At 38.8% G+C, this 27,181-nt stretch overlaps 1 protein-coding gene across 4 annotated transcripts; it reads left to right on the plus strand.

The window, feature by feature from the left end:
• The first annotated feature begins 1,688 nt into the window (after positions 1–1,688).
• LOC115749808 (protein SABRE) lies at positions 1,689–27,065 on the plus strand. 4 transcript variants are annotated; one of them, XM_048275239.1, is made up of 23 exons: positions 1,689–2,099; positions 2,771–2,882; positions 3,279–3,551; positions 4,358–4,614; positions 4,747–4,951; positions 6,825–6,995; positions 7,089–7,166; positions 8,559–8,810; positions 9,843–11,948; positions 12,806–14,669; positions 16,025–16,125; positions 16,823–17,179; positions 17,334–17,452; positions 17,808–18,060; positions 19,123–19,347; positions 22,605–22,744; positions 23,947–24,019; positions 24,214–24,315; positions 24,432–24,602; positions 25,006–25,332; positions 25,419–25,586; positions 25,906–26,281; positions 26,687–27,065. In XM_048275239.1, the coding sequence occupies exons 1-23, from the start codon at positions 2,026–2,028 to the stop codon at positions 26,794–26,796; spliced, it is 7,914 nt and encodes a 2,637-aa protein (XP_048131196.1). In that variant the 5' UTR covers positions 1,689–2,025; the 3' UTR covers positions 26,797–27,065. The 4 variants fall into 4 exon arrangements, with proteins under 4 accessions (XP_048131196.1, XP_030542636.1, XP_048131198.1 ...); XM_030686776.2 differs by having other exon boundaries at positions 1,691–2,099; positions 24,991–25,332; XM_048275241.1 differs by lacking the exons at positions 1,689–2,099; positions 2,771–2,882; positions 3,279–3,551 and adding an exon at positions 3,593–3,915 and having other exon boundaries at positions 24,991–25,332.
• The last annotated feature ends 116 nt before the right edge of the window (positions 27,066–27,181 follow it).

A 27,181-nucleotide genomic window follows, 5' to 3' on the forward strand; every position in this document is an offset into this window, starting at 1 on the left:
ATGATTGAAGCTTTTACTTTGTTAATTGTTTATATTTTTCTTGTGTTGTAGTCGATAGATTGTAGAAACAAATGAAGATCATTAGATGTGATGATTCATTGCAACTGTTCAATTAAAAATACATGTGAAACTTGAGTAGGCTGTAGAATCGACCATGGAACCTGTGACATGGTAGGTTTCGAGTTTCAAAATTTGAGAACTTGGACCGATCACTCCTACCAGAGGGAGTTTGCGATTTATGCTACGTTTGTTTTACTGAAAAATTTATGATAATGAAAATATTCATCATGAAACTCACTTTAAGGAAAGCAATTAGTTTTCGTTTATTCGGAAAACATTTTCCTTCTCGCCAAAAGGGGAAGTTATTTTCCTCAATCTAAGCTCGGTGTTTTCAGTTCATGGAAAATGGGTTTTTGTGATCGATTAATTTTTCGTTATCCAATGGATATTTGTTCTGACCATGAAACTCTAAAGCATTTCATGGTTCAAAAGCGTTTGAATAGGATGCATGCAAGATGGGCTGCTTGCTTGGGGAAAATTTGCATTGAGTAGGTAAGGAAATGAATAAAGAGTATCTAATGAAATATTCACCTCATATGTGTTTTCTTACGGACCAAGCTTACACTGGTATCTAAATAGTTCTAACACTCCCTACTTTTATTGAGTTGACGAAAGTAACATCGACAAAACTAATTTATCAAAATCGTAAATGGAAAGTGTGAAGTTATATATTGAAAATGCAAAGGTTACAAATCATAGTGAAAATATAAAACATTTGATTATTAATTAATATATGGTCATGGTATAAAAGATATTTTCTCGTACCATTCTGTCTTACCCTACCTAAATGGTATGGCTCTCTTAGTTACGTTGCACTGCGTAATAACCTTTACTTAAGATTGCAAATGTCGAATATATCAATTTAATTTCAATATTGACATATTTTTTTTTATCAATGGTTTATTATTTGATGATTCAAATACTTTGCTTCAAAATGATTTTTCTTGATGTTTCATATGTTGAATTTTTTGGACACACGCAGAACTACATTGTCTTCGAGAAAAATTCCAAATAAGGGTCTAAAGTGCTCTTCTTTTCTTAAATAATGATCTCAAGTAAATTTTGTTTCAAATAAGAGTTTGAAGTGGCATAGCAGTTTCAAGTAAGTGCTTGAAGTGGCATAGCATTATCAAATAAGGGCTTAAAGTGGCCATGAAGTCTAAAAAAAAGGCATGGCCTAAAGGATATTTTCGTTATTTTTCCTTTTTGATTTTTTGACTTTTTTCTTTTTTTAAAATTAAAAAAATTCATAAAAGAGGAAAGTACATAGGCCCCTCTCACCTGTGGGGCATCCGCGGTGGGGAATAGAAAAAGGAAAAGACAAAGAAAAAAGAAAAAAAATGAAAAAAATGAAATGACAAAAATATCCTTGAAACCAAATCCTTTTTTGAGATTTTATTACCATTTGAGGGCCTGATTTGAGAAAATGAAGATACTTCATGCTCTCATTCGAAACAAAGTTAATTTCTAATCTTTATTTGAGAAAATAAAGGAAAAATAAAAGCACTTCGGGCTTTTATTTAGAATTTTCTGTGGAGAACAAAAACGCCACCGTTAAATTTATCGTGGAAAACAAAAAAAGGAAAAAAAAATCTCCGAGCACGCGAGCACACCTTTCCTTGTCTGCACCCTCACGCACTCGATCAGAAATCAGACTCTCTCTCTCTCTCTTGCTCTCTGTGTGACGACCGAGAGCATCGCGGATCGGATCCTTCGAATCCTGCCATAAAAACTCACCATCAGTTCCTCCGATCTTCAGGCCATTTAAGAGGACATGCTCTCCCCTCACCACCAATTCCGCAACCCTCCCTCCCCCCGGCTCACCCCTAGGTCTCTCTGACCGCCATTGCCCTCCGTCGACGTGCGCCCCGCTTCGTCTCCTCCTCCTCCTCGCCCTCCCCCTCGCCCGCGGCCGTCTTGATCAACGTCGGCAACCGGACGAGTTCCGCGGAGGGCCCGCCGGGAATGGGGTCTGCTTCGCCCGCCAACTTCCTCTTCGGCTTCTTGCTGGTGTCCATTGTGCTGTGGTTGCTCTTCATGTACGTCTCCCGTGGGAATTCGCTTTTGTTTCTTTCTCTCTTGAAATTCCCCTCACTGATCAGCTTGACGGGCGATGGATGTGACGGTGCTGTGTTGAGATCGCCCTTAAGCCTTCGTGATGGATGGGGAAAAAAGGATTTTTGCGGCTGTTGGGAAGAAATGCAAACGACGTGTTGTGACTTTAGTTTTGAGTGACCGTTGGTGAGTGGTGAAAAGAGTGGAGCCGAGCGAGCATTGGAAACTACCTGGTGATGATCAAAGTGACCGGTCGAAAAAGTGCATGGTCGTTTGATCGGATATATCCCATGCAGTATATAATTCCTGCGGACATGTTTTATGGTTCTTCTGATGATTGCTGCGTCCATGCTTTAGTATCGGCCGAGCTTACTTTCAGTTTACTACTTCATGTAACAAAGAGAAAATCGAGTTTTACTTGCACAGAGAAAGTTGACCATGTTGGGGTGTAAGGTTGCTCTTGCTGTTGCATGGGGTTTATAATGCTGTTTCATCCATTAAAGTTTGACTGTTCGCAAGCTTCATGCCAAAGTTACTTCACAGAAATTATGTACCTTTTTTTTTGGTTCATTATCAGTGGATTGCCCTTGTACTACTTTTTCAGCTGTCTTTTTTTTAATCCATGTCTTTGTTTTCGTTTTCGTTTTCCTTTCAGCTTTGCTTCTCGATTGGTAGCTTGGGCTTTAAGCCGGGTTTTGGGAGCTTCTGTTGCCTTTAAAGTTGGTGGGTGGAAATGTGTACGAGACATTGTGGTGAAATTTAAAAAGGTTCTTTTCTCACTTCTTTGACTGCTCTGCTAAATTTTCCTTCATTGAGAAACTAGACCTTTTAGAAATCTTAAGCATCTATTCCGGTCAATCTGGGTTCTCATATTCTTATTCCATGCTCCTAATGACCTGCCAATGTAGAGTTTCCTTATGACAAAATGTCACGGATTTTGCTCTTTTCACTTGCCTCCTGGCCTCAATGGAGCGGTGCCTATATACCCTGGGCAAGGTGAAAACAACATTAGTCAGGGAAGTCAAGTATGCATCATGTAATACAACATGGACTCTTGGTGGATTGATGGGGATCTGGACTCAAAGGACTGAAAGAACTCATTTAATAACTGGATTTTAGGAAATGCAAACTGTGGTTGATGAATTTGACTTGCCAATATGCAGGGTCCAATCGAATCTGTGTCTGTTGGAGAAATTAGAGTCAGCGTGAGACAGTCTCTTGTCAAGCTTGGGGCCGGTTTTTTTTCGAGGGATCCCAAGCTACAAGTCCTGATATCTGATTTAGAGGTTGTGATCAGGCCTCCTAATAAAAGTAAGCAGAAAGTCAAAAGTCGGAGACCCAGCACTTCGGGCAGGGGAAAGGGCAGGGGAAAGTGGATGCTTGTAGCCAATATTGCAAGGTTCTTGTCTATTAGTATTACAGATTTAGCATTGAAGGTAACTTGCAATTCTCAAATGTTAGTTTATGTACACGTGATTTGTTTTGAAAGTGTTTTCACTTGGTCACTTTGAGTTACTTTGTTTATTTTTCAAGGGGATCACTGAGGTAATTCCTTGAGAGATTTTGGGTGCGTTACTTGTTAACAAAGTGCTAAGTATGTTTAGATGTGATAAATATTGAAGAAAATAGTCAATTGGCATGATTATTCAACAACTCCATGTTCTCTTTACACTTGTGCATACACACATAGAGTTGCAGCAGAGATATGTATTTGCACCACTTTGACCAAGATAGGCACTTGAAGGGGAGAGGACAAGGGAGTGGAATTAGTCGCTCAATCTCTCCAATTCCACACTCTAGGTAGCATGTTCTTTTCATGTTCTTGTTACTGTGTAATGGTCCTCTTTGCCAGCCATCCCACCCTTCCTCCTGTTGTAAGGTTCTAAGATTCTGGTAGTTTTTTTCCCTCAGACGCTACGATTCTTGCTAAATTCTATATCCGATCGCTAGATTAGCATGTGGTGTGTCTGAAAGTACTTTTATTAGTCGGTGTAAACTTGAAGCTGTATTATAGCCAGGTATATCAGTTAAAATATATTTTGCTAGGCTGCCAGGTCTTGCCATGTTTATTTTTTTATGCTTGGCTGCTGAGATAATATGGATTGAATTATGGCTTTCCACAATGTGCTTTTCCTATGTTCAGTCTAATGAAGTCTTTGGTCTTTTTTCTTTTTTCATGAGCATAGAGAACACTGCATGGGTGATTTCATATTTTTCTTAACTGGGTATTTGTAAATGGCAGACTCCAAAGGCTAATGTTGAAGTTAAGGATTTGAAAGTGGAAACATCTAAAGATGGTGGCTCCAAACCTAATCTGTTGGTTAAGCTGCAGATATCACCTATTCTTGTTTACCTGGGTGAATCACGAGTGAGCTATGACCAGTCATGTAATCTCGATGGTGACTCTTACAACCAGATGGCACATGCTGGTATGGAGAGGTCTTCTGCTCCTTTTAGCTGTGAGGAGTTGCTTCTTTCTTGCGAGTTTGGTCATGATAGGTGATTTTTTCCCCACTCATTTATTTGTCTCAAAGCTAATTGCAGTGTATGATTACGACCTTTCTTTGTAGCTTTAGATACAACAGTCTTGGTCTATCTATTAAGTATATTGCATTGCTCTTTTGAACGTAGGGAAGTTGGTGTAATTATCAACAATGTAGACATCCATAGTGGAGAAGTCAATATGTACCTGAATGAGGCGCTACTTTCGAAGAACAAAAAGTCATCTGATACCTTTTCTACAGAGATGGAGCAAACTACTGATTCTGCGGCTGGCAAAAATCCACCCAGAAAACAAGCAGGACTTTCAAAGTACTGTTCGATGTTTCCTGAGAAGGTTAGTGAGTTTATTGCTTCACAAGCTGGTGTCTTGTACTAACCAAGCCTCTCTAGTTTTGTCTTTGTACTGAATTACATGGACTTTCTCTCCACTGTGGCATCTTTTCGCCTAACTGTTTTATGTTATGATAGGCAGAGAGCTGTAGGGATTCAATGGGAAATGTAGAATTAATGTCCAGCGAATCTAAACTTATCATTGTACAAACTCAATCTTCATTAACTAAGCAGCACATATTGAAACTCTCTTTTGGTAAAGGGTGCAAATTTCGATAAGGTTGTGCCTTAGAAAAATACAAGACCACCTTCTAATATGGTTGATGCCTCTCGACAAGGAGAAAGCTTTGTGCAATGATAAAGTAAAGATGTTTTGGGCTCCATAAGTGATTGAGCTGTTTTTACGCACTCACATCACTGTCTCTTGGATCACAGCATAAAAAAACTTCATTCAGTTCTAAATGCTTAAAGATGTATTAATGGTAAGTTCTTTTGTAGAATGATACATCATTGACAATTTATTTGTCTGCAGAATCCATACTAACCAAGCTTCTTGGAATGGTTAACTTACTAAATTGTTCAATTATTGATGATCTTGACAAATGTCGTCTATTGGATGTCAGGCAGATTGTTGCATCATATGAGATATTCCGCAAAACATGCATTATGAACTTTCTTTGTTTCTTTCTTTGGTGGAGCATTGTGAGTTTATATTGCCACTACTATCTAAGGGTCATGTGTGGCTCAAGAAAGTAGCATAACCTCGACCTACTAAAAGTATTTTTCATTGGCACAATCAATTGTCTTATGGGGTTTTAGGGAGGCTTTGATTGGCTATACTATTTTGTCGGACCATTTATTCGAAGACGTATATTTGCATTTTTTGGCGTTGTAAAGTTTTTTAGTGTAGGCTAAATGAACGAAGAAGAAAACGAAGAATGCAATGAATTTTGGTTTCCAATTTAAAATATGACTAAATAATTTAGAAGTACCAGCAAGCTACTGGTTACTTTAAGATGATGCAATTGTTTGCAGTTTATATGTGTGTGCTTATTTGTCGATAAGTTTTGTTTTGATTCTTATGTTTGGTACTTAACTTTTATTTAAGTCTACCCTGCAATAGCGGCAGTTCAGCATTACTAGTTAAAGAAAATACAAGACAAGAAATGAATGGTGGACATAATTGGAACCTCCACGAAGTATGAAAGAGATTCGGATGAAGGAACAAAGTGGTTGGTGCTTATGAATATTCCAAAAGTTAATCGGATTTAAGGATTCTTTCCAACTTTATTGGTTTTTTTGTTTTTTTGGTAAGGTTCCAACTTTATTGTTTTTTTTTTTGGGTAAGGATTCCAACTTTATTGTTGATATTCAGAAAAGAAAAGAATTCCATAACTGGAGGCGATCAATTTCTTGGGGCTTGCCTGGGAAACAAACGCCCCAGTAATCATGCCGTCCATGTTCACCAACTATACTACTTCTGATCATCTCCTGGAAAGCAGACAATTTTTTGAACAGACTACAGCACTGCTTCCGAACAACAACCATGTTCTTAAGAAACAAGTTGTAATAGTAACACACCCTTCTAACTTAGGTTTATACGTGACCTCCCAGCAAGCACAAAGGTTCCTCTGATGGTCCCCTACTTCATACCAAGCAAAGTTCATGATAGCCTTTTAAATTTGAAATATCTGATGAAGGTCCAGCATTTTCATCATCTCCTCAATTCTGGATCTAACAAGTTTAGGTGATTACATAAATTGTCTACTTTAAGTTCGAGATTCTTGATTTATTAAGAGTTTCAACCATATTGCTGTCTGAAGCTCGTTGACTGGTTGCAATCTTCTATTGAACAAAAACAATTCCTTTTTTGACAGGTTTCCTTCAGTTTGCCAAAAGTGGATATTAAGTTTAGTCACCGAGAGCATGACCTGCGTGTAGAAAATAACATCATGGGCATTCAATTTAGATGTTTGAAAACTCGATCCATGGAGGATGTCGGGGAGAGTACACGTCTTGACGTTCAAGTGGAATTCAGCGAGATTCATGTACTAGATTGTGAATCTGTTATTTGCTAGTCAGTTTCATATTCTTCATTCCATTTCGTCCTTTCTAAACGGTGATTATCTGTGATATTTCAGCTGCTAAGAGAAGCTGGCACTTCTCTTATGGAGATTCTGAAGGTTGATGTCATTTCTCTGCTGTACATTCCTCTAGAGGTGAGTCATGTTCTATTTGATTCGGAAAAGAAGTTTTTTCCTGTTATATCCTGGCTAATACATAGTCTGATAGATTCATTAATAAAGGGAGAAGAAGTTGGCGAAAGTTTGAAATTCAATGCATGTTGGAAATAATGTTACTTATCTATGGAAACACTGAAGAAGGGGTTTGGATAGCACTTCCCTTAGGTTTCCAAAAGTTGAGAACCAAGAACACTTTAGTGTTGTTAGGAAGTCAAACAGATTGTTTAGACTAATTATGTGAGAAGAAGTATATGTATATAAGGCTCTCATAAATCCTGCGGATAAGTTGTGCGGGATTCTTGAACACTCCCTCATATGCAAGCTAAAATGAAATCACATGAAGAATGCACATGAAGTTGAAGAATGGGTAATGAAGCGAACAAGAATTCACATGTGAGATGAATTATTAAACAGGCAATGCACAATTTAAACTTTTCTCTCATTAGACCTTAGAATGTCCATACAAAAGCAAAAGTGAGATGCATGCACATATGTCACCATAAATCTTGTCTGCAAGTGGTTAATACTTTAACAATTGTTCTAATCCCTCATGGACTTAAAAAATCAGCTGTAGTAATTTATTACTAAGTTTCAGAACATGAGAATAAAGGATGTCTTATCTGCTGGCATCGATAAAACCATGAATAACCATTGCATCACTATTTGCGCTTTGCTTAAAGCCATCTTGCAGCTGCTACTTTTAGCCAACATTCTTGAAGTATAAAGACGACTACAAGGTCTTATTAGCTCTTTTTCCTTGCGTGGAACTATGAATGACTTGTGTAAGCTAGGGAAGCTGTATGAAATGTGTTTTTAAGTTGGATTTAATAAGGATTCCATCTCTCTAAAACCTTGCATAGTATTACGTTTTAATTAAATAAGCAACTATTTTTTTATTACGGCAATAATCACCGTCTACTTTTATATGTATATTACATGGCCTGTTCTTTTAGTTGTGCATAAGTGCCAAGTTGAATTGTGTGTTCTCATTACTTCGATATTTTTCACCATTCTGTAATTGTGCGAAAGCTTATAACACATCAGAGTTACTTTGTGACTCATAAGAAGGCTGGCGGAGTTGTGTCATAAACCTTCTAATTTTAGTACGAGGATGAAAACTATAATTTAAGATCATGTTATCCACCAAAATCGAACTCTTTAGAATTATCAACGGGGCTGCAACATGGCATGAAAAGAGGCTTGTAGATTGTTGACATACTTCACACATATGTCTGCAACTGTAATCTTATGTATCGATACCCTTGTCAATCATTATGTATAATTTCTTAGCTTTCATAAGCCCGACTGCATGAGTTCGCTCTTCTTTTTGTAATTTGTTATCTCATGTAATAAATTATCTATTTTCAGCCAACATTGCCAGTGAGAGCTGAAGTTGATGTCAAATTGGGAGGTACTCAGTGCAACGTATTCATAAGTAGATTAAAACCATGGCTGCATCTCCAGTCCTCAAACAAGAAAAAAATGGTGCTACAGGAGCCGACTGTGACATCTAAGAGGTCACTATCATCAGATTCTAAAGTGATTATGTGGACTTGTACTCTCTCAGCTCCTGAAATGATTATTGTGCTATATAGCTTCAGTGGTTTGCCTCTGTATCATGTGAGTTTGCTATGAGCCTTTGGGTACTTGGACTTGTTTGTAGCTAGAAATTTTATGTAGATAATTTCTCCTGAATTGTGCTGCTGCATTTGATATGCCATTGTGCCTTAACGCTCCATTCAGAAATCACTTAACTGAACTTGGATGGCAGACCTACTCTATGCAGAAGGCATGTCTGCATGTCTTAACTACTAAATTCGAGGATGTATGAGTTTGTCTCGACTACAACATTGAGGGGATTCTACTTCTTCTAGCTCCCAGGCTAATTTCCTCCTGAAAAGTTGGCCACATCGCAACTATTGCTAGTTTAACAAGAACTGTTGGTTATCAAGCAAGTACTGTCAGCTGGTTACTACCTTAAAACATGGGGACACTTTTGCTTTTAAACTGGTGCAAAGTTAAGTGTTTCTTGTTCATAGCGAGATGAATGAGATGACTATGGGAAGACCTCGTAGAATGGATGAATCATCCATTGAACCATCATGATGAATCCAAAACATTTCCTCTGTGTCAACTTCTTAATTGGGCTTCACCTTGCAGCATTATGCTTTCTAGGAAATGGGCAAGGTTTTGTCACTGGAGATCTTTTCTATCCCATTTTGATGCTTTTACTTCTCGATTTCAAAATCTGTGGCACATCTACCATATATATGATAATGCATAGAAGTCCTCACGGTTGAAATTTATCCTTTAACTTTTGCTAATAATGTAATGAGTACTCTCTCTCTCTCTCTCTCTCTCTCTCTCTCTCTCAAAGTCTTCTAATTTTATTCTCTTATTTCTAATCTTCTTTTTGAGGATGATTCTTTATGTAGTTCTAAATGCTTGGATACTGCTCTTAGGTTATTGCTCAGCAGTTTTGATTTATCTTGCGTTATGACTAACATATAGTTTTTCCTGTTAATCTTTCTTGCTCAAGTGTCTATGTAAAATGCACTTAATCCATTCATCTTTGTCTTCTTGTTATTGAGCCTATAAAGCATAAGTTTCACTTTAGTTTGTTTGGTATCCTATATAATTTTCTTTTTGCAGGGTTGTTCACAATCCTCGCATGTCTTTGCAAATAATATATCTACAATGGGTCCTTCTGTTCACATGGAGCTTGGTGAGATAAATTTGCATATGGAAGATGAGTATCAAGAATGTTTGAATGAAAACCTTTTTGGTGTTGAATCAAATTCTGGTTCCTTGATGCACATAGCTAAGGTGAGTCTAGACTGGGGCAAAAAGGACATGGAGTCGTTGGAAGAAGAAATTACTAGATCTAAATTGGCTCTTTCAGTTGACGTTACTGGTATGGGTGTTTATTTTACCTTAAAGCGGGTTGAATCCCTCATATCAACTGCTCTAGCTTTTCAAGCTCTTTTCAAAAGCCTTTCTGCTTCTAGAAAGAGATCAGGACAGAGCCAAGGGGGCCGGGCATCTAAGCAATCAGGAAAAGGGACTCGACTTGTACAATTTAATCTTGAGCGATGTTCTATAAACATTTGTGGTGAGGCAGGCTTGGAAAATATGACTGTTGCAGATCCCAAGCGTGTGAATTATGGGTCACAGGGTGATCGGGTCATAGTTAGTGTTTCTGCTGATGGTACTCCACGTAGTGCAACCATAATATCCACAGCACACAAAGAGTGCAAGAGATTGAACTATTCTGTCACGCTTGATATTTTTCACCTCTCTGTGTGTGTAAACAAAGAGAAACAGACAACCCAGGTGGAGCTTGAAAGGGCCAGATCAATTTATCAAGAAAACCTGAAGGAGCATCATCCTTCTACAGGATTGACTGTATTTGACATGCAAAATGCTAAATTTGTACGACGGTCTGGTGGTCACAAAGAGATCTCTGTTTGCTCTCTTTTCAGTGCAACCGATATTACAGTGCGATGGGAACCTGAAGTACATCTATCGTTATTCGATTTTGTTCTGAATTTGAAATCTATGATGCATCATCAGAAGCTTCAGCAACTGGGTAGCATTAGTAATGATGATGTCTTTTCTCGGGGAAATGTTCATCAGAGTAAAGAAATGGCTGAGGAACTGGGAAGAAGTGCCAAACACAAGAAGGAGTCTATTTTTGCAATAGATGTGGAGATGTTGACTATATCGGCTGAGGTTGGAGATGGGGTTGATGCATTGGTACAAATTCAGTCTATTTTTTCTGAAAATGCCCGGATAGGAGTGCTCTTTGAAGGATTTTCTCTAAGTTTTAATGGGGCTAGGGTAATCAAAAGCACCCGGATGCAAGTTTCACGTATTCCTAGTACCAGTATTGCTTCATCTGATGTGAAACTATCTTCAGTTACTAAATGGGATTGGATAGTGCAAGGTCTTCATTTTCATATATGTATGCCGTACAGGTTACAGTTGCGTGCCATTGATGACTCCATTGAGGATATGTTACGGGCCTTGAAGCTTATAGCTGCGGCTAAAACCATGCTCATATTTCCATTCAAGAAAGAAACCTCGAAATCAAAAAAGTCTAGTCCGTCAAAATTGGGGTGTATAAAGTTTGGCATACGTAAACTGACTGCTGATATTGAGGAAGAACCTATTCAGGGCTGGCTTGATGAACATTATCAGCTTATGAAGAATGAGGCTTGTGAGTTAGCTGTCAGATTGAAGTATCTTGATGAAGCAATGAAAGGCAACTTATCTACGAAAAGTGCAGAGACAAGTGATGGTGCTCAAGAAAGAAAATCTAATAATGATGGAACTGAAATAGATGTTCAAGATCCATCTTCTTTGCGTGAACTCGAAGAAGAAATATACAAAAGGTCATTTCAATCTTACTACCAGGCTTGTCAGAAGTTAAGATCTTCTGAAGGTTCAGGGGCATGCAGTAAAGGGTTTCAGGCTGGCTTTAGGCCTAGTGCTAGCAGGGCTTCACTTCTTTCAATATCTGCGACTGACTTAGATCTAACCTTGACTAGCATTGATGGTGGAGATGCTGGGATGATAGATATACTTAGGAAACTTGATCCTTTATGCAGTGAAAATGACATACCATTTTCTCGTCTTTATGGAAGAAATATTCTCCTGCACACAGGTACTCTGGTTGTTCAGTTAAGGAATTACACACATCCTATGTTCTCAGCAACTTCTGGTAAATGTGAGGGCTGTGTAATTCTGGCGCAGCAGGTGAAATTTGTTATGTTTTGGTTTATTTTCCTTATTTTCTGCTCTACCTTTTTAAGTCCACTCTGTTACGCTTGTCCATATGAAATGCTTTTCTGTGGTTGAATGGGTGGATCTGTCATAAAGATACTATTGTTTAGTTAAGAGGGTCCTTTTTTTTTTTTTTCCCTTGAGTTTAAAATCTCTTGTTGCCTACTTTTTCTGTCTATTTGATATAGGTTTTCTGATTTTAAGTATATCTCCTATTGTTTTAGGTAAGGTCTCAAAGACAAGGCCACTGGAGCTTGTTGATTTATGCAACTTTAAGTAGTAAGTTTAGAAAGTGAGGCATTTCAGGATCACCTTTATGGATTGAGTGAGGCTATGAATAGTTACTCTCCTAAGAAGATGGTATCTGACAGTAACTCTTTCAAAAGAAGATAAAGATAATTCCTGTCAGTATTCATCGTCTGGCATTCATTTCATGTATTACATTGCCAAAATGGAGGTTCTGCAGTCTATAGTTGCTGCTTTCGCGTGAATTCTATGCAAATATGAGATGAGACTTTGGTTTATCCACAGTCGCATTGTGGTTATGATGATATTGCCATTCGGGTGTTAATTTGTTCCACTTAGGCAGAGCACATACACAAGTTGTTTAACAGAACAAGTATAGTGTTGATTGGAAGCAGAAATATCCTTCAACCATTCTGTGCAATTTTTGGATTATAACTGTCTTCTAGTTCTCTCTCTTTTCAAGGGTAATTTAAATTGAAATGATGGATTTTTCTCTGTTCTTTGCTGGCTTCAGTCACTTGCTTTATCTGACTCGTTTTCTTCCTAGGCAGCTGATATGTTTCTTTGTTTCATATTTGAATTAGGCAACATGTTTTCAACCCCAGATTCACCAAGAAGTCTTTATTGGTAGATGGAGAAAAGTGCGCCTGCTTCGATCCGCTAGTGGCACGACTCCTCCAGTGAAAACATACTTTGATTTGCCTATATATTTTGAAACAGCAGATATGTCATTTGGAGTGGGATATGAACCATCTTTCGCTGATGTGAGCTATGCTTTCACTGTTGCGCTTCGCCGGGCGAATTTAAGCCTTAGGAATACTACACAGCAAATTCAGCCACCTAAGAAAGAGCGGAGCTTGCCGTGGTGGGATGAAGTAAGAAATTACATCCATGGAAACATCACCTTATTCTTTTCAGAAACGAAATGGTATGTTCTCGCCACAACTGATCCTTACGAAAAGCTTGACAAACTTCAATTTGTTTCGAGATATATGGAGATCCAGCAATCAGATGGTCGAGTTTATGTTTCTACTAAGGATTTCAAGGTTCTTTTGAGCAGCTTGGAAAGTTTAGGGAAGAACCGCAGTTTAAAACTTCCTACTGGTTTATCTGATGCTTTCCTGGAAACACCAGCTTTTACACTTGAAGTCACGATGAACTGGGAGTGCGAATCTGGCGATCCACTCAATCATTATTTGTTTGCACTTCCCAATGAAGGAAAACCTCGGGAAAAAGTGTTTGACCCCTTCAGATCTACCTCTCTCTCTCTCAGGTGGAATTTCTCTTTGAGACCTCTTCCACAATCTGAGAAACAATATCAGTCTACTCAGGGAGTTGATGTTGCTGTTGATGAAACCATCTGCGGTCCCCATCCTTCTGAAAGTACTCCAAATGTTTCACCAACTTTCAACCTTGGGGCCCATGACTTGGCCTGGATATTAAAGTTCTGGGGTATGAATTATAATCCTCCTCACAAGCTGCGCAGTTTCTCTCGATGGCCTCGTTTTGGAGTTCCAAGAGCTGTTAGATCGGGCAACCTTTCCCTAGACAAGGTGATGACAGAATTTATGCTGCGAGTAGATGCTACTCCCACCTGCATAAAGCATGTCCCCTTAGCTGAAGATGACCCTGCCAAAGGCCTAACATTCAATATAACAAAGCTGAAGTATGAAATGTGTTTTAGTCGGGGAAAGCAGAAATACACATTTGAATGCAAGCGTGAACCTATTGATCTTGTTTACCAGGGTCTTGACCTTCACATGCCCAAGGCATTTTTGTATAAAGACACTGGTAATGGTCCCATTTTTACAAAAGCAGGTCAGGGGACAAGGAAAAGTCCGCAATCCATATCCATGGATAGAGTTCCTAGTGAGAAGGGCAACAATGTGATCAATTGCACAGAGAAGCGTCGTGATGATGGTTTTTTGCTCTCATCTGATTATTTTACCATACGAAGACAGGCTCCAAAAGCTGATCCTGCCAGGTTATTAGCATGGCAAGAGGGTGGCAGGAGAAATCTTGAGATGACCTATGTCAGGTCTGAATTTGAAAATGGAAGCGAGAGTGATGAGCATGCACGATCTGACCAGAGTGACGATGATGGATACAATGTGGTCATAGCTGACAATTGTCAACGCGTGTTTGTCTATGGCTTGAAGCTATTGTGGACAATTGAGAACAGAGATGCTGTTTGGTCTTGGGTTGGTGGAATATCTAAAGCATTTGAGCCTCCCAAGCCTTCTCCTTCACGACTTTATGCCCAAAGGAGGTTACATCAGGAAAACCAGGCAGATGATGGAGCTGATATGCATCAGAATGATCAGGGAAAGGCTTCTTCTTCTGGCCATAGTGGGAGTGCTCCTTCCACACAACTTGCAGAGACTTCAGCATTGCTTTCATCTCCATCATCTTCAGTCAAGATAGAGAATTCAGCATCTGCTGCCATTGGTATGTCTGTATACTCATGAGATTGATCGGAAGTAACTAATTTGTTAAGTTGATGTTTAAATTTTTGTTGAAAGCGTCATTTGATAACTTTGTTTATTTTAAACTACGAGGGCCGATCAAATGCTTTGATTCCCCCCCAATTTTTTTTTTTTATATAAAACTGGACTTTTTGTGTGAACAGAAGTTGTTACCATCATGAAATGATAATCTAAGTCCCCAAAATTTGGTCTCTCTGACTTACCGTCTATCCTGAATTTTGTGAGGGCATTGAAACTTTTAGAAGTACTGTTAGGTCACTGTAGAATCCAATTTACAATTATGTCCGCACCACGTGGAGATATGGGGATTACATTCCTGTAAGATAATGCAAGTTTTAGAAAAGCAGAGTATTATTGTTAAGTTCTGCAGAAATATCTTAGGGTCTTGATTACTTAATGGTAAGAATAGTCATTTCAACTAGAATGAGCCAACCCTCGATATTGGCTTTCTTAGAGCATAATGCGTGAACCTGCTCATGCCACTTCATGGGCTGATGCTTGGACTTGGCCCTTGGGGCAAGGGCACCTATGCTGCTGGGATGTGACTTGGCGCTAGACCAGATGTGGCAAAGTAGCTTAGAACTCTTCGAGACATGAGCCACTTCAAATGGACTGGGTGCTTGCAATCTTATATTAATTTGAAGTGCTGAATCTGGTGGCCCCATGTTAAACCTGGTGGGATCCACCGATTTTGATGGGCCAATGGACCCAAGGTGGTGCATGCCAGTCCATGCAATAACACCTACAAGATGACTCTGGGCTGTCGAAGTTTGGTGCAGATGAGATTGATGTAAGCAGGGTTCTTAAAGGGACAGTAAATCTTCCATTAGTTTTGCTTTTACTGAGAACTTTCTGAATTATTATTTGTTTTCTCCTTTGGAGTTAAGAAGCGTCAGAGGTTGGAGTATGCAGAAGCATCTGGGGATTTCACAAAATGTCTAGCCCTTGATAATAGTACATGTCCGATAGTCTAAACTAACCCAAAAGCTGAATTTATACCCTCAAAATCCAAATATTAACCCAACTATTCTATAGATTCAGTTGTACTAAACAAATGCTTTTTATAAATCCTTACACAATCAGCAAAATAAGCTTTGTAAACAAGTGACGGTTCTTACTGGCTTGGAAGTGTCCTCTAACATGGGTTATATTTTAAAATGGCATGTCGCTACCTGGCCACATGAAGTTCTGCTGAAGTCGTACTTTTTTTGTTTTTGGGCTGTATCTTAAGTCTCAATACTATGCTTGCTTTATCTCACAATACTTGAAAGCCTCTATGAGTAATAATAAACTGATTGTTGGCGGTGCTTGTGCCAGTGAATAATGGAAGTACAAATGATTCTGAGAAGGAGGGCACACGGCATTTTATGGTGAATGTTATTGAACCGCAGTTTAATCTACACTCGGAAGAAGCCAATGTAAGTTCTGAATAGAATTCCTATCATCAGAAACATCACTTGAATATGGATTTTAATCCTGTCAATAGTATTTCTGCTGAATCTTTTTTTTTTCCTTGCCTTATCCTTTTCTTCACAAAGAACTTTTCATTGGATGTACCATTTGTTTGTTACTCTGTTTGGGCATCTCTATATGTATGTTATGCCTGCAATTCGAATTTCTTTTTGCATGGACCGTCATGATTAATGATCTGGTCAACACATCAGAGAATGTCACGGAAAGAGTCAAAATCGCTTGAATCGTGTCTTTCAGTGAGAATAATCAAAACTTAAATGAACTGATGGAGTGCTTTTGAAGGCAGAGTCAGTGATACATGCGAAGGAGAGTCTTTACAGAGATTACCCCCCTTGAAAATTGTATGGCATGTAACTAACACTTCTATTTGTCTTTACAGAGATTACCCTCCTTGAAAATTGTATGGCATGTAACTAACACTTCTCAGTGTAGAACGCATCCCTGAAACAGTTTACTGTTTCTGATTTCTTAAATATATTAGTGTGCGTGCATGCTTGCATGGGGTGTGTTTGTGTGTATAGGTGTCTAATGATATGTGAATGGAGCTCAATGAACTCATTAAGTAATCTAAGAAAATAGAGTAGGAGAAACTTTCCTTGGAATGGTTCTCATGATATGATGCTATGATTCATACCTAATCAGGGTAGGTTTCTGCTTGCTGCCGTTAGCGGCCGTGTTTTGGCGCGATCCTTTCATTCTGTTCTCCATCTCGGACATGAAATTATTGAACAAGCACTTGGATCTGGAAAGATAAATGTTCCAGAATCTCAACCTGAAATGACATGGAAACGCATGGAGCTCTCTGTCATGTTGGAGAGAGTCCAAGCTCATGTTGCACCCACTGATGTTGATCCTGGGGCTGGACTTCAGTGGCTCCCAAAAATTCTAAAAAGCTCAGCTAAAGTGAAGCGCACTGGTGCTCTACTTGAAAGAGTTTTTCTGCCATGTGATATGTATTTCCGCTATACAAGGCACAAAGGTGGGACTCCAGATTTGAAGGTGACAAAGCTCTCTACTTGTCCAGGAATGCACATGATCTGGTGTTTGCATATCTTCAGGAATGCTTATGATTTTTTGATGTTCAAACTTTAGCAGAGGCTTTCATCTAGTCAACTGATAAGATCTCGCTTTTTTTTTTAATCCTCTGCTGCAGATGAAGCCCTTGAAAGAGCTTGCATTTAATTCTGATGATATAACGGCAACAATGACTTCTCGCCAATTTCAGGTTATGCTTGATGTGTTGACGAATCTTCTGTTTGCGCGTCTCCCCAAGTGAGGATTAGTTCCTATTTTTGAGCTTGATAATTTTTTTTACAATTTCTAGCTGAGGTAGGATACTGAATTCTGATCATCATGTTCTTGTTAATCAGTGTATGAATTTCGATTGTTGCTAATATGTCCCTGGCATGAGCTCATGCATATTCTTTATGTTATTTGTTAGGCCTAAGTTGAGTTTTGCTGAAGGTTGAACATAAGGATATCTCTATTCCCTGGTCATCATAGTCCACATTTTAGCTTTTGTGGACTGACATGTAATATTGGGATAGACAGAAATGCAGATTATTTGTGCTACTATATTGGTTGCTTGCTTGTGTCAATTTTGAGCGGGAGTTACGTTACCTGTCAGGCCTCGGAAAAGTAGTCTGACATACCCCATTGATGATGGCGATGAAGATGTTGAAGAGGAGGCAGATGAAGTGGTTCCTGATGGGGTGGAAGAAGTAGAACTTGCGAAAATCAGCCTGGAACAGAGAGAGTGGGACCAGAAGTTGCTTATTGATGACATTAGAAAATTGTCTTATAACGGTGAAACTTCAGGGGACCTACATCGGGAGAAAGAAGGTGAACTATGGATGGTAAATGGTGGAAAGACTGATTTGGTGAGCATCCAAACATATAATATTCACTGAAATCCTTGTATAGTTTTCTGACTAAATGGCAACTATAAGATTTTTGGCAAATATAAGGAGGATTAATTGGTTGTCGGCACTTCTCAAATAATTTGAAAACGATTTTGCACATTCATGGTTCTTAGATGGGCTTGATGTGAATGTAGTCATGTGAGTGAATGAATAATAAAGAATTTCATTAAAAGAGAATCTAGTACATTACAAATGTCTTGTAAGGATATTGTTGCTTATGTTAATTCGTGACACCATTTCAATTGGGCAAAGGTAATTGGATTTGGGGTATAGAACTACTAGGGAGGGTTAGTTGTAAGAGAAAATTCCTTGTATATGGCGATCTCTATAGTTAGTCACACAACACACACTTTTTATTGGACTTTTGTGCATTAATTAATTTATCGTTATGTTTTAGTGCTCTTGTGCAAATCACTTTTTAATATTTTTTTTTTGTGGTCACATGCATAGTTTTCTGATCTGTTGTCTCATATGTTCGCATTCCTATCTGAGGTGCCAGTCCGGTCATAGCAAGTCAAAATGTGACATGCAACTGTGATATGGAAGGGTGAATCCAGTAACATGTCCCTGTTATTGATTCATTAGTGCTAATAGTATTAGGCGGAATCTGTCCAGGAGGTTTCTGTCTGTGACTGTAACAATTGTCTTTTTCCTGAAGCAACTTAAGCCACTTCACTTAACCTGAACTTCTTAATAGAAATCTGGACATTAGATAAAGGCTTTCTGATAGTTATGTTAGTTGAATTTTCCCAAGGATTTGATTGGTCTTCTATAAAAATGGCTTCTGTTTGTATCTGTTCCTTTCTTTCTATGAATGGTTTTGATGTTATTTGCAGCTTTTCCGGTTTTTATTTTTTATTTTTAAATTTTGGGTAATCTCTGCAATATGAATGATGCATTGTCTATGCATGCATTGCGCATGCTTTTAATTTCGCCTTTGAATTGCTATTGATATTATGAAATTTTCTTTTTTTCTTTTGTGGTATTGCATCACAAAGCATACAAGCTTCATTATTGCAGGTTCAAGGACTTCAGAGAGAGCTTTTAAATGCACAAAAGTTGAAGAAGGCAGCATCTTTAGCACTTAGGGCGGCTCTACAAAAGGCCGCCCAGTTACGACTAATGGAGAAGGAGAAGAATAAAAGTCCATCATATGCAATGCGTATATCTTTACAAATTAAAAAAGTGGTTTGGAGCATGCTTGTAGATGGTAAATCTTTTGCTGAGGCTGAGATAAATGACATGGTAAGTACTTCAAAGGATAGCGTATGGGTTTCGTTTCGTTTAATTATAGTCAGATTTATCTTTCACCTATGATGGAATTGCATCCTGTCACATCAAAGTGATCTCGTTCGTGATCAGCTATTGCATTTATGGAGTCATGGTTCTAGAGATGAAATATTCCATTTGATACTCATTTTCATTGGTTATGTTTCCTTTTCTGGTTTTGTGAACTAGTAGTCAAAGAATACTACCTGAAAAGATGTAGGTGAGCATGTTCTCATGCTTTCACTTCTTTAGGTTAGATGATGTGGTATTACATCCAGCACGTAGGTGGATCATAACCAATCCTACCTCATGGTTCATGGTTTGGGTATATGGTTTGTTTGCTATTCTGGTGGTTTTGCTGCTTCTGCTGCTTGGAACCGACAGTGCTTTTCTGCTATATTTCATGACTGAGTTGTGAGTACTCCATAAGCCTCGGCAGATCTTGTCAGCCTCAAATTGTATAAATAGATCTTTCCTGCTGGACTTTTCTTGTGCTATTTAAAAATAAAGAAAGTAGCATGTTTTGGAAACGTAGTGTGTGGGATCATGCTTTAGTTGTGTAGCCTTTCGAAAGCTTCAACTGGAAATTAAAATGGATATTTCTTGGTTCCAGCATGATGGTGCCCAAAGGATTTTGTTAGCTTCGCTTCAATACAATTCCCTACTTTATTGATATCTCACTAGGTAGATTGGAGCAGCTGGAGCTCCCAATACTGTACTGTATGTGGATCTAGTGGAGCTTGAGGCAGTGGAGTCGAAGTGGCCATTTTTGGGGCCTGTTTGATTGGTTTCTTTAAGAGGGGTTTTTGGTAGGATAATGCTAGAAACACTAACACTCTTTAGACGTTGAAGACGAGATGAAACCATGGAGGGGGATTTTCTAGAGGAACAAGGCTGTAATGAGGCCTCACTTAACTCGTTAGACCAGGTGACTAACTGGAAGGGTTGCTCTTCTAGTTCTAGTTAAATATAGGTTTTATGAGAACATGAACAATAAGACTACATCTTAGTGAAAAGACTGGCACCAACATGCACTATGTGTGTTCATGACAGTATAATCATCACTACATAAGTAATAATTTCGAGGCTTAAATCTAGAAAGTAGTGGATGGTGATTACTGAGGCAAGAGTTAAGTGGAAGTTTTCTCGAAGTAACATCTATCTGAAAATTTAAAAAAAATATGGTGATAAAAGAAGGAGAGACACCAAAAATGGTCTGTCCCTTAATAATGAGAATAGATAAGTAGGTTGGCTACGTGAATGAAAGGGTGTCTCCTAAATGCAGTGCTTTTGAGGATGCCAAGATTTGAGGCTCACTAGAGAGGGGAAAGAAAGAAAAGACGAGAGACTATTAATCGCTTTGACTAGGGGCTCTACTTATATTATTAAGACAACTTAATTCCTTAAATACATCATCTGAGATACTCAATACATATATGCTATCTGTAAATTTTATTTACTAATCTGCATGATGTTTTTTTTTTGGTCTGACTAATCTGCATGATTAGAAGATGGGAGTTGTGGCTGGGCCCAGACCCCACCTCCTGCTCCCTTCGAGTTCATCGAAACTATAGAAGAGCAATGCAACACTCTCGTCAGGCCCAGAAGGTCCTGATGGTGCACTGGATCCCCCATACATTCCTCCTGTTGAAGAAAGATAGAATTGGGAAACGGCCTTTTGAATCTAATCCATGAAGAGAAACCCCAACTATTTAGTAATTACGGAAACTACCAAATAGGAGCAATTGCGTAAGCTATGCCTTACATGATAAATTGGATGTGGACACAGAACCGGATTTAAGTCAAAGATAAGAGTGTAAACTGAACCTTGCATGGTATAATCGGATTTAATATACATTAGATACGGATGAAACTGATTAAGTGTCCAAAGAGGCAAACAATATATGGAAAGTCAATACCTTTTCTTTCTCGTCTAATCGACTTAAGAATGCGTGAGTACTCCACCACTGACAACAAGAGCTTAAATGGCATAACCACCATGATGCTCGCCTTTGGCCGCCTGACAGTGTTTGCTTCACTCTGGCGCGTACAAATGCCTGGAGAGTGGATAGTGGCTTTCCTCGTCGATGGCTCACTTCTGTTTGAAGGTTGTCCCACCTTGGATTACATTATTGAGAAGAGACTCATCTACTGAGGGCTAAAATGGGGAATTATTGTTTTGCTGTGCACGACTTGCCGTGGACACAAGAACGCAATTGGAGCATAACATGCTATCTTCAAACCATTAACTTCTCTTCTTTCGTTTTTTCCTTTGGGTTGTTTAATGTGAATTGAATGAAAAAATCGTCACTCAACTTTAATTGAGAACATGGCTGGTTCTTGAAGGGTGGAATGCAAGTTCAATTGAATGCGCTTGGATTGGAGTTTCTGTTCATCTGTTCTATCAACATTTTTGTAGATGTTATGGTGTGTATAAATTGCTGATCCGTCTGGCTTATGGATTTCCAGTTATCATCTGAAATTCTGTTGCCATATCTTTGTGGTCCCTCCATAAAGTAGATGTCAAATGCCTTAGATGCTAGACTAATTATTCAAAGCATTGCCTATGCCATGTCAGTATCTGAAATAGCCAGGTTGAGCAACTGATGATCCTAGGGGCATTCATTTCTACTGACTCACTGTTGAGTTTGATCGTAGGATGATTTTTGAAGACACATCCCTTAAAATTGCATGATATTGCTAGCAAAATCTCTTTATATATCTTGGTCTGAAACATTTAGGAGGATGATTTCTAACCATCAAGTTTTCTCTTGCTCTTGCTATTTGTGCATTCATGGCTGGAACTCTTTTTTCACTGTCTTCTGAAAGAACTGACAATTTACTGGTGTTTGACTGATCATTCCTTTTGAACATTGTCATGGAAGCTGTTGGAAAAGGTTTTTGCCTGTATTGTTTCTTTATGGTGTTGGGATCAACTTTCTTTCTTGTTTTTGCTTAACTGATTAACTTTAGCTTGTAGGTGTGCTTTATACTATCACTCTGTAGGTTATCTGATGTAAACAAATTCTCTTGTATTCCCACTCCTGTATTGTATATTTACTGATTATATGTATGCCATTTGCTATCTTTGGGTTAGGGTTTGTCTTTGGTTTTTGCTCCCCCGGCTCTTGTTTGTTGAGTTTTGCCTTTTGGCAGACCGAAGCTCTTGTTTACTATCTTTGAGTTATTCATATGATAATTGAGTGTGTATCTTGATATAATTATTCTGGCAGATTTATGATTTTGACCGGGACTACAAGGACGTCGGCGTTGCACGTTTTACAACAAAGTTCGTTGTTGTTAGGAACTGCCTGCCTGATGCCAAGTCCGATATGCTTTTATCTGCATGGAATCCTCCACCTGAATGGGGAAAGTAAGTACTTTTACTGCTGATGCTTAGTCATGTTATGTTTTTAGTATTGCTTGTTGCTATTTTCGTCTCTGCATTTCTATAGCTGCATAGCTTAAATGTAATAATTGGTCCAACGATGACATTTATTGCTATTGTGTTACGTCTTTAGTTTGTCTTTCTGGCTTTCTGAACGTGATCCTACTTCATGATTCTGAAAATCTCCTTCGAATTAACTTATTCTATCTTGGTTGATCTTTCGGCAAATAATCGTCTATCCCTCTTGTCTTTTACCTATCACATAACAATAACCATCATTGCTGTCAGCGCCGCCTATTCCACTCCTGACAGTGATAGTAGGAATATATTTGACTATATGTATGGGCGAGTCTTGCCTGCAAGACAACTAATGTGTTTTTTATTTGTCTTGATGAACTAGTATCTTGATAGTGCTGCTGTTTTTACATCTCATATGGAATTCCTTTTTGGCACTTGGTGGACTCATCATTTTTGAGATGGTACGTCATGTGCGAGTGCGTGATAATTCAGTTCGGTCTTGGCTCCTCTCAGCATATACCGACCTGAATTGTTTGGCAACTACTTTAAGCAATGAAAGTAGGAAATTTAGAGCAGTGGTTGCTTTAGATATTCTTCTAGTTCTCTTTTCGAGAGAGGGAGGGAGGGAGAGATAGAAGGAGGGAGAGATAGTTTCGTTTTCTTTGTGATTTTAGTTTTCCTTGTTATGAAATGAATCTTTTGGGTAGGACAGTATTCTAACTTTAGCACCATTTTGATAGGCTTTCTCCTACTCTATTATGTGTTACTTGGGCATCAAAACGAACTAGCATCTAATAATAGTGGTTCTAGTAAGATTAGACCGAAGAGAGTGTTTGACATCTCTCCAGTGAATTTTGTCTTCAGATATTTCCTTCATCATGCACAGGTTAGCTTGGGGCTGGTCCATCAATTGATTTGAAGTGTATGTGTTTCTATGTGTATTGCATTCTACGTTTAATCACGTGTCATCTTGGCATTGCCATGTGCTTAGTATTTGACTGCTTTTCAAATCTCTGTGCTTTATCTCTGCTTTTCTATTTTCCGATATTGTTCTTTTGCATTGTTAAGTGCTGTGTAATCTTTCTTCTGGTAGATCAGACAAGTTCATTGTAAAGTTTCTCTTGCTGCATTGGAAGAATTGTTGAATCTTTCGCTTTTTCCATCTTCAGAAAGGTCATGCTTCGGGTTGATGCAAAACAAGGAGCTCCCAAGGATGGGAATTCTCCTCTTGAACTTTTCCAGGTAATGCCGTTTATTTCTATAGTCACTTCCAATTATAAAATAGTGGCTGCAGGAGCATATGCTTTTAAATCGTGTAGAGACATGTTGGGCTTGAATTGCAGATAAATTTCAGAAAATTGAAACTTGCACATACTATAGGAAGTTGAATTCATCATGACAGGTTATTTTGTTCAACCCATTTTCCGACATTGTAGGTAGAGATTTACCCCCTTAGGATCCATTTGACTGAGACAATGTACAGAATGATGTGGGAATATTTTTTCCCTGAAGAGGAACAGGATTCTCAACGACGACAGGTCAGATCAGACTGTGCTCTTCTACATTTGTGACAATTTTCCTTAGAGAAGTCCTTTTGTGATAGTTGTCAGCAAACCTTTACAAGGCTTGCAATTGATAGTTTACAATAATGCAGGAAGTCTGGAAGGTTTCAACTACTGTCAGCTCCAAAAGGGTGAAGAAAGGCTCCTCTCATGATGCGTCAACATCAAATGTTTCCTCAGCAAGAGAATCTGAAGTTCCTTATAAGTCTACTGTCCCTACAGTACCCTCAAATAGTCAGTCCTCTCCAGCAGATACACTGCAAGTGAGTTCCTCAATTATTTTATGTCTTTGGTGGGGAGCCTATGAATCATTATTATTTGGGCAACCAGTACATGATTGCTTCTACCAATTTTTGTTTGGCCAATTAGTACTTGATTGTTGCTCTTTTCTGGTTTCCTATAGTTACCTTATCATGGCATTAGTGGGAAACCTATCTGCAGAAGTACAGTTTGGGTAATCAGTACATTAGTTCTAGTAACTGGTATCTTTTTTGCACTGGATGATTGGTAGTCCTTCCTATCAGTTACCCATGTGATGTAGACCAATTTTGCTGCGTTTATCGTATTGATGGACTTTTTCTTTATGTAGAACTGGCATCGAAATCAGAACTTACTCTCTTTTTCTGTTAATAACTCTTCAACTGGTTGAAGCTGTCTAAGGTGCAGAACTTCAAAGCAAACGTCGTCTGTGGTACTACCCCGGAATTGAGAAGGACATCCTCTTTTGACAGATCATGGGAAGAAAATGTTGCAGAATCTGTTGCCAATGAACTAGTTTTACAGCTTCAGTCTTCAGCCATTTCTTCCTTGAAGGGTGGGCCACTTGGTTTTGCCGAGCAACAAGATGAATCTTCTCGAAACAAACTCAAGGATTCAAGACCTGCCAAAGCTGGTCGGTCATCTCATGAAGAGAAGAAATTAGGAAAGTCACACAACGAGAAAAGATCTAGACCACGAAAGCTAATGGAATTTCACAATATCAAGATCAGTCAGGTTGCTCTTATCCATGCACAATAATGTTATTGCGATAGAACTGCAGCAACCTCATCACGTCTGAATTTTTTTTTTCTTTGACGTAGGTGGAGCTGTTGGTAACTTACGAAGGATCGAGATTTGTTGTGAATGATCTGAAGTTGCTCATGGATACATTTCACCGTGTGGAGTTTACTGGCACATGGAGAAGACTCTTCTCGCGAGTGAAGAAGCATATTATATGGGGAGTCCTGAAGTCCGTGACTGGGATGCAGGTATTGAAGAGTCACAATAAACAAATGTCCAAATTGAGTTGCCTTTAATTGCAACCTACACCACTAAATTGTGATATTTTTCCTTTGGTTGGAACTCATGCTAAAACTTTTAGACTTCAACATGGTTGACCGTGCTTTTTCCCAATAAGCAATGTAGGATTTGTTTGTAGTGATATTAACTTTGATAAGTATGACCTGAGAAAAATTCAAGGGGACAGTGTTTCAGGATTTTCACCATTTGAGTTCTTCTCATGTATCAGGTGCTAAGCCTTCTCCATCATTTTCATCTTTACATTTCTTTTCTGCATGTATTGCGCAGGGTAAAAAATTCAAAGACAAAGCACATAGCCAGAGAGAGCACAATGGGACTGGCGTTCCTGACAGCGATCTAAATTTTAGTGACAATGAAGGAGGTCTGGCTGAGAAGAATGAACAGAATCCTATATCCTGGCCTAAGCGTACCAGTGACGGAGCAGGTGATGGTTTTGTTACTTCCATAAGAGGCCTTTTTAACACCCAACGTCGCAAGGCGAAGAAGTTTGTTCTACGGACAATGCGGGGTGAAGCAGAAAATGATGGTGAATGGAGTGAAAGTGATTTGGAGTTCTCTCCATTTGCTAGGCAGCTCACCATAACTAAAGCAAAGAGGCTCATTAGGCGACACACGAAGAAGTTCCGCGCCAGAGGGCAGAAAGGTTTGTGCTTTTCCTTTCTCAAGTTTGTCCTGATTATACCTTTGGCCTTCTATTCCCCTCTGCCTGAGAAGTCGAATAGGACCAGAAAAGAATAAGGTTTTGTGGAACTGTCAGCGAATCTATCTCCAGTTGAAGCCCGTAAAACTGTATAAACGCATTGATATCCTCTCTCTCTCTAAGTGGCAGAAGTCCAAAAAAAGCTATAAAACTAAGATAAGCCAATACAAACTTCTAGCTCACTGACAATAGGTTGGCCATAATCTCTCTCTCTCTCTCTCTAGTTACTTTTGCAGTTACTACAATATCACTTGTTTAACTAGTTTAAGAGCATTGGTCCACTCACTTGCCATGATCCGAATGCTTCAAAATTGATCTTGGGACTCATATATTGCTGCATTTTGTCAGGTTCATCTTCACAAGCAAGAGAATCCCTTCCGTCTTCTCCAAGGGAGACTACAGCGTTTGAGAGTGACTCATCCAATGGATCCTCTCCTTACGAGGATTTCCATGAATAGAAATGCATTATTTAGAGTACAGGAAGCCCTTGAATCTTGCTCTCAACAGCAGAGAGATACCTGTCTGTGCATGACTAAGAAGAGCAAGTAAAAAATTTTGAATTGTGGCGGGTTATGACATTTTGAATTAGTTGTATTTGTTTGTATATTGTTGTAGCTTCTTGTTAGGAAAGTATACGAGCTCGTTAATGAGCAAAGTTGTAAAATTTTGTATGTAAAGAATTAACATCATTGGAAATAAATGAGAAGTCCCTCTCTCTCTCTCTCTCTCTCTCCTTATAGATAGACGACCGAGAATTTTACAGGTTTAGTACCATGGCAGAATGACCCAACTTGACAAGAGATGGCTTGCCATGACATGCTCTGAGGTCCTACCGACTCTGCA

Source organism: Rhodamnia argentea, chromosome 2 (assembly GCF_020921035.1).
Source record: "Rhodamnia argentea isolate NSW1041297 chromosome 2, ASM2092103v1, whole genome shotgun sequence".
Classification (NCBI taxonomy): Eukaryota; Viridiplantae; Streptophyta; class Magnoliopsida; order Myrtales; family Myrtaceae; genus Rhodamnia; species Rhodamnia argentea.

Bases quoted from the DNA above. Each gene is read 5' to 3' on its own strand.
- LOC115749808 (XM_030686776.2), top strand. From the start codon at position 2,026: ATGGGGTCTGCTTCGCCCGCCAACTTCCTCTTCGGCTTCTTGCTGGTG. The intron at 6,996-7,088 runs GTACTAGATTGT...GTGATATTTCAG, and splicing joins TGGAATTCAGCGAGATTCAT to CTGCTAAGAGAAGCTGGCAC. The intron at 7,167-8,558 runs GTGAGTCATGTT...ATCTATTTTCAG, and splicing joins TGCTGTACATTCCTCTAGAG to CCAACATTGCCAGTGAGAGC.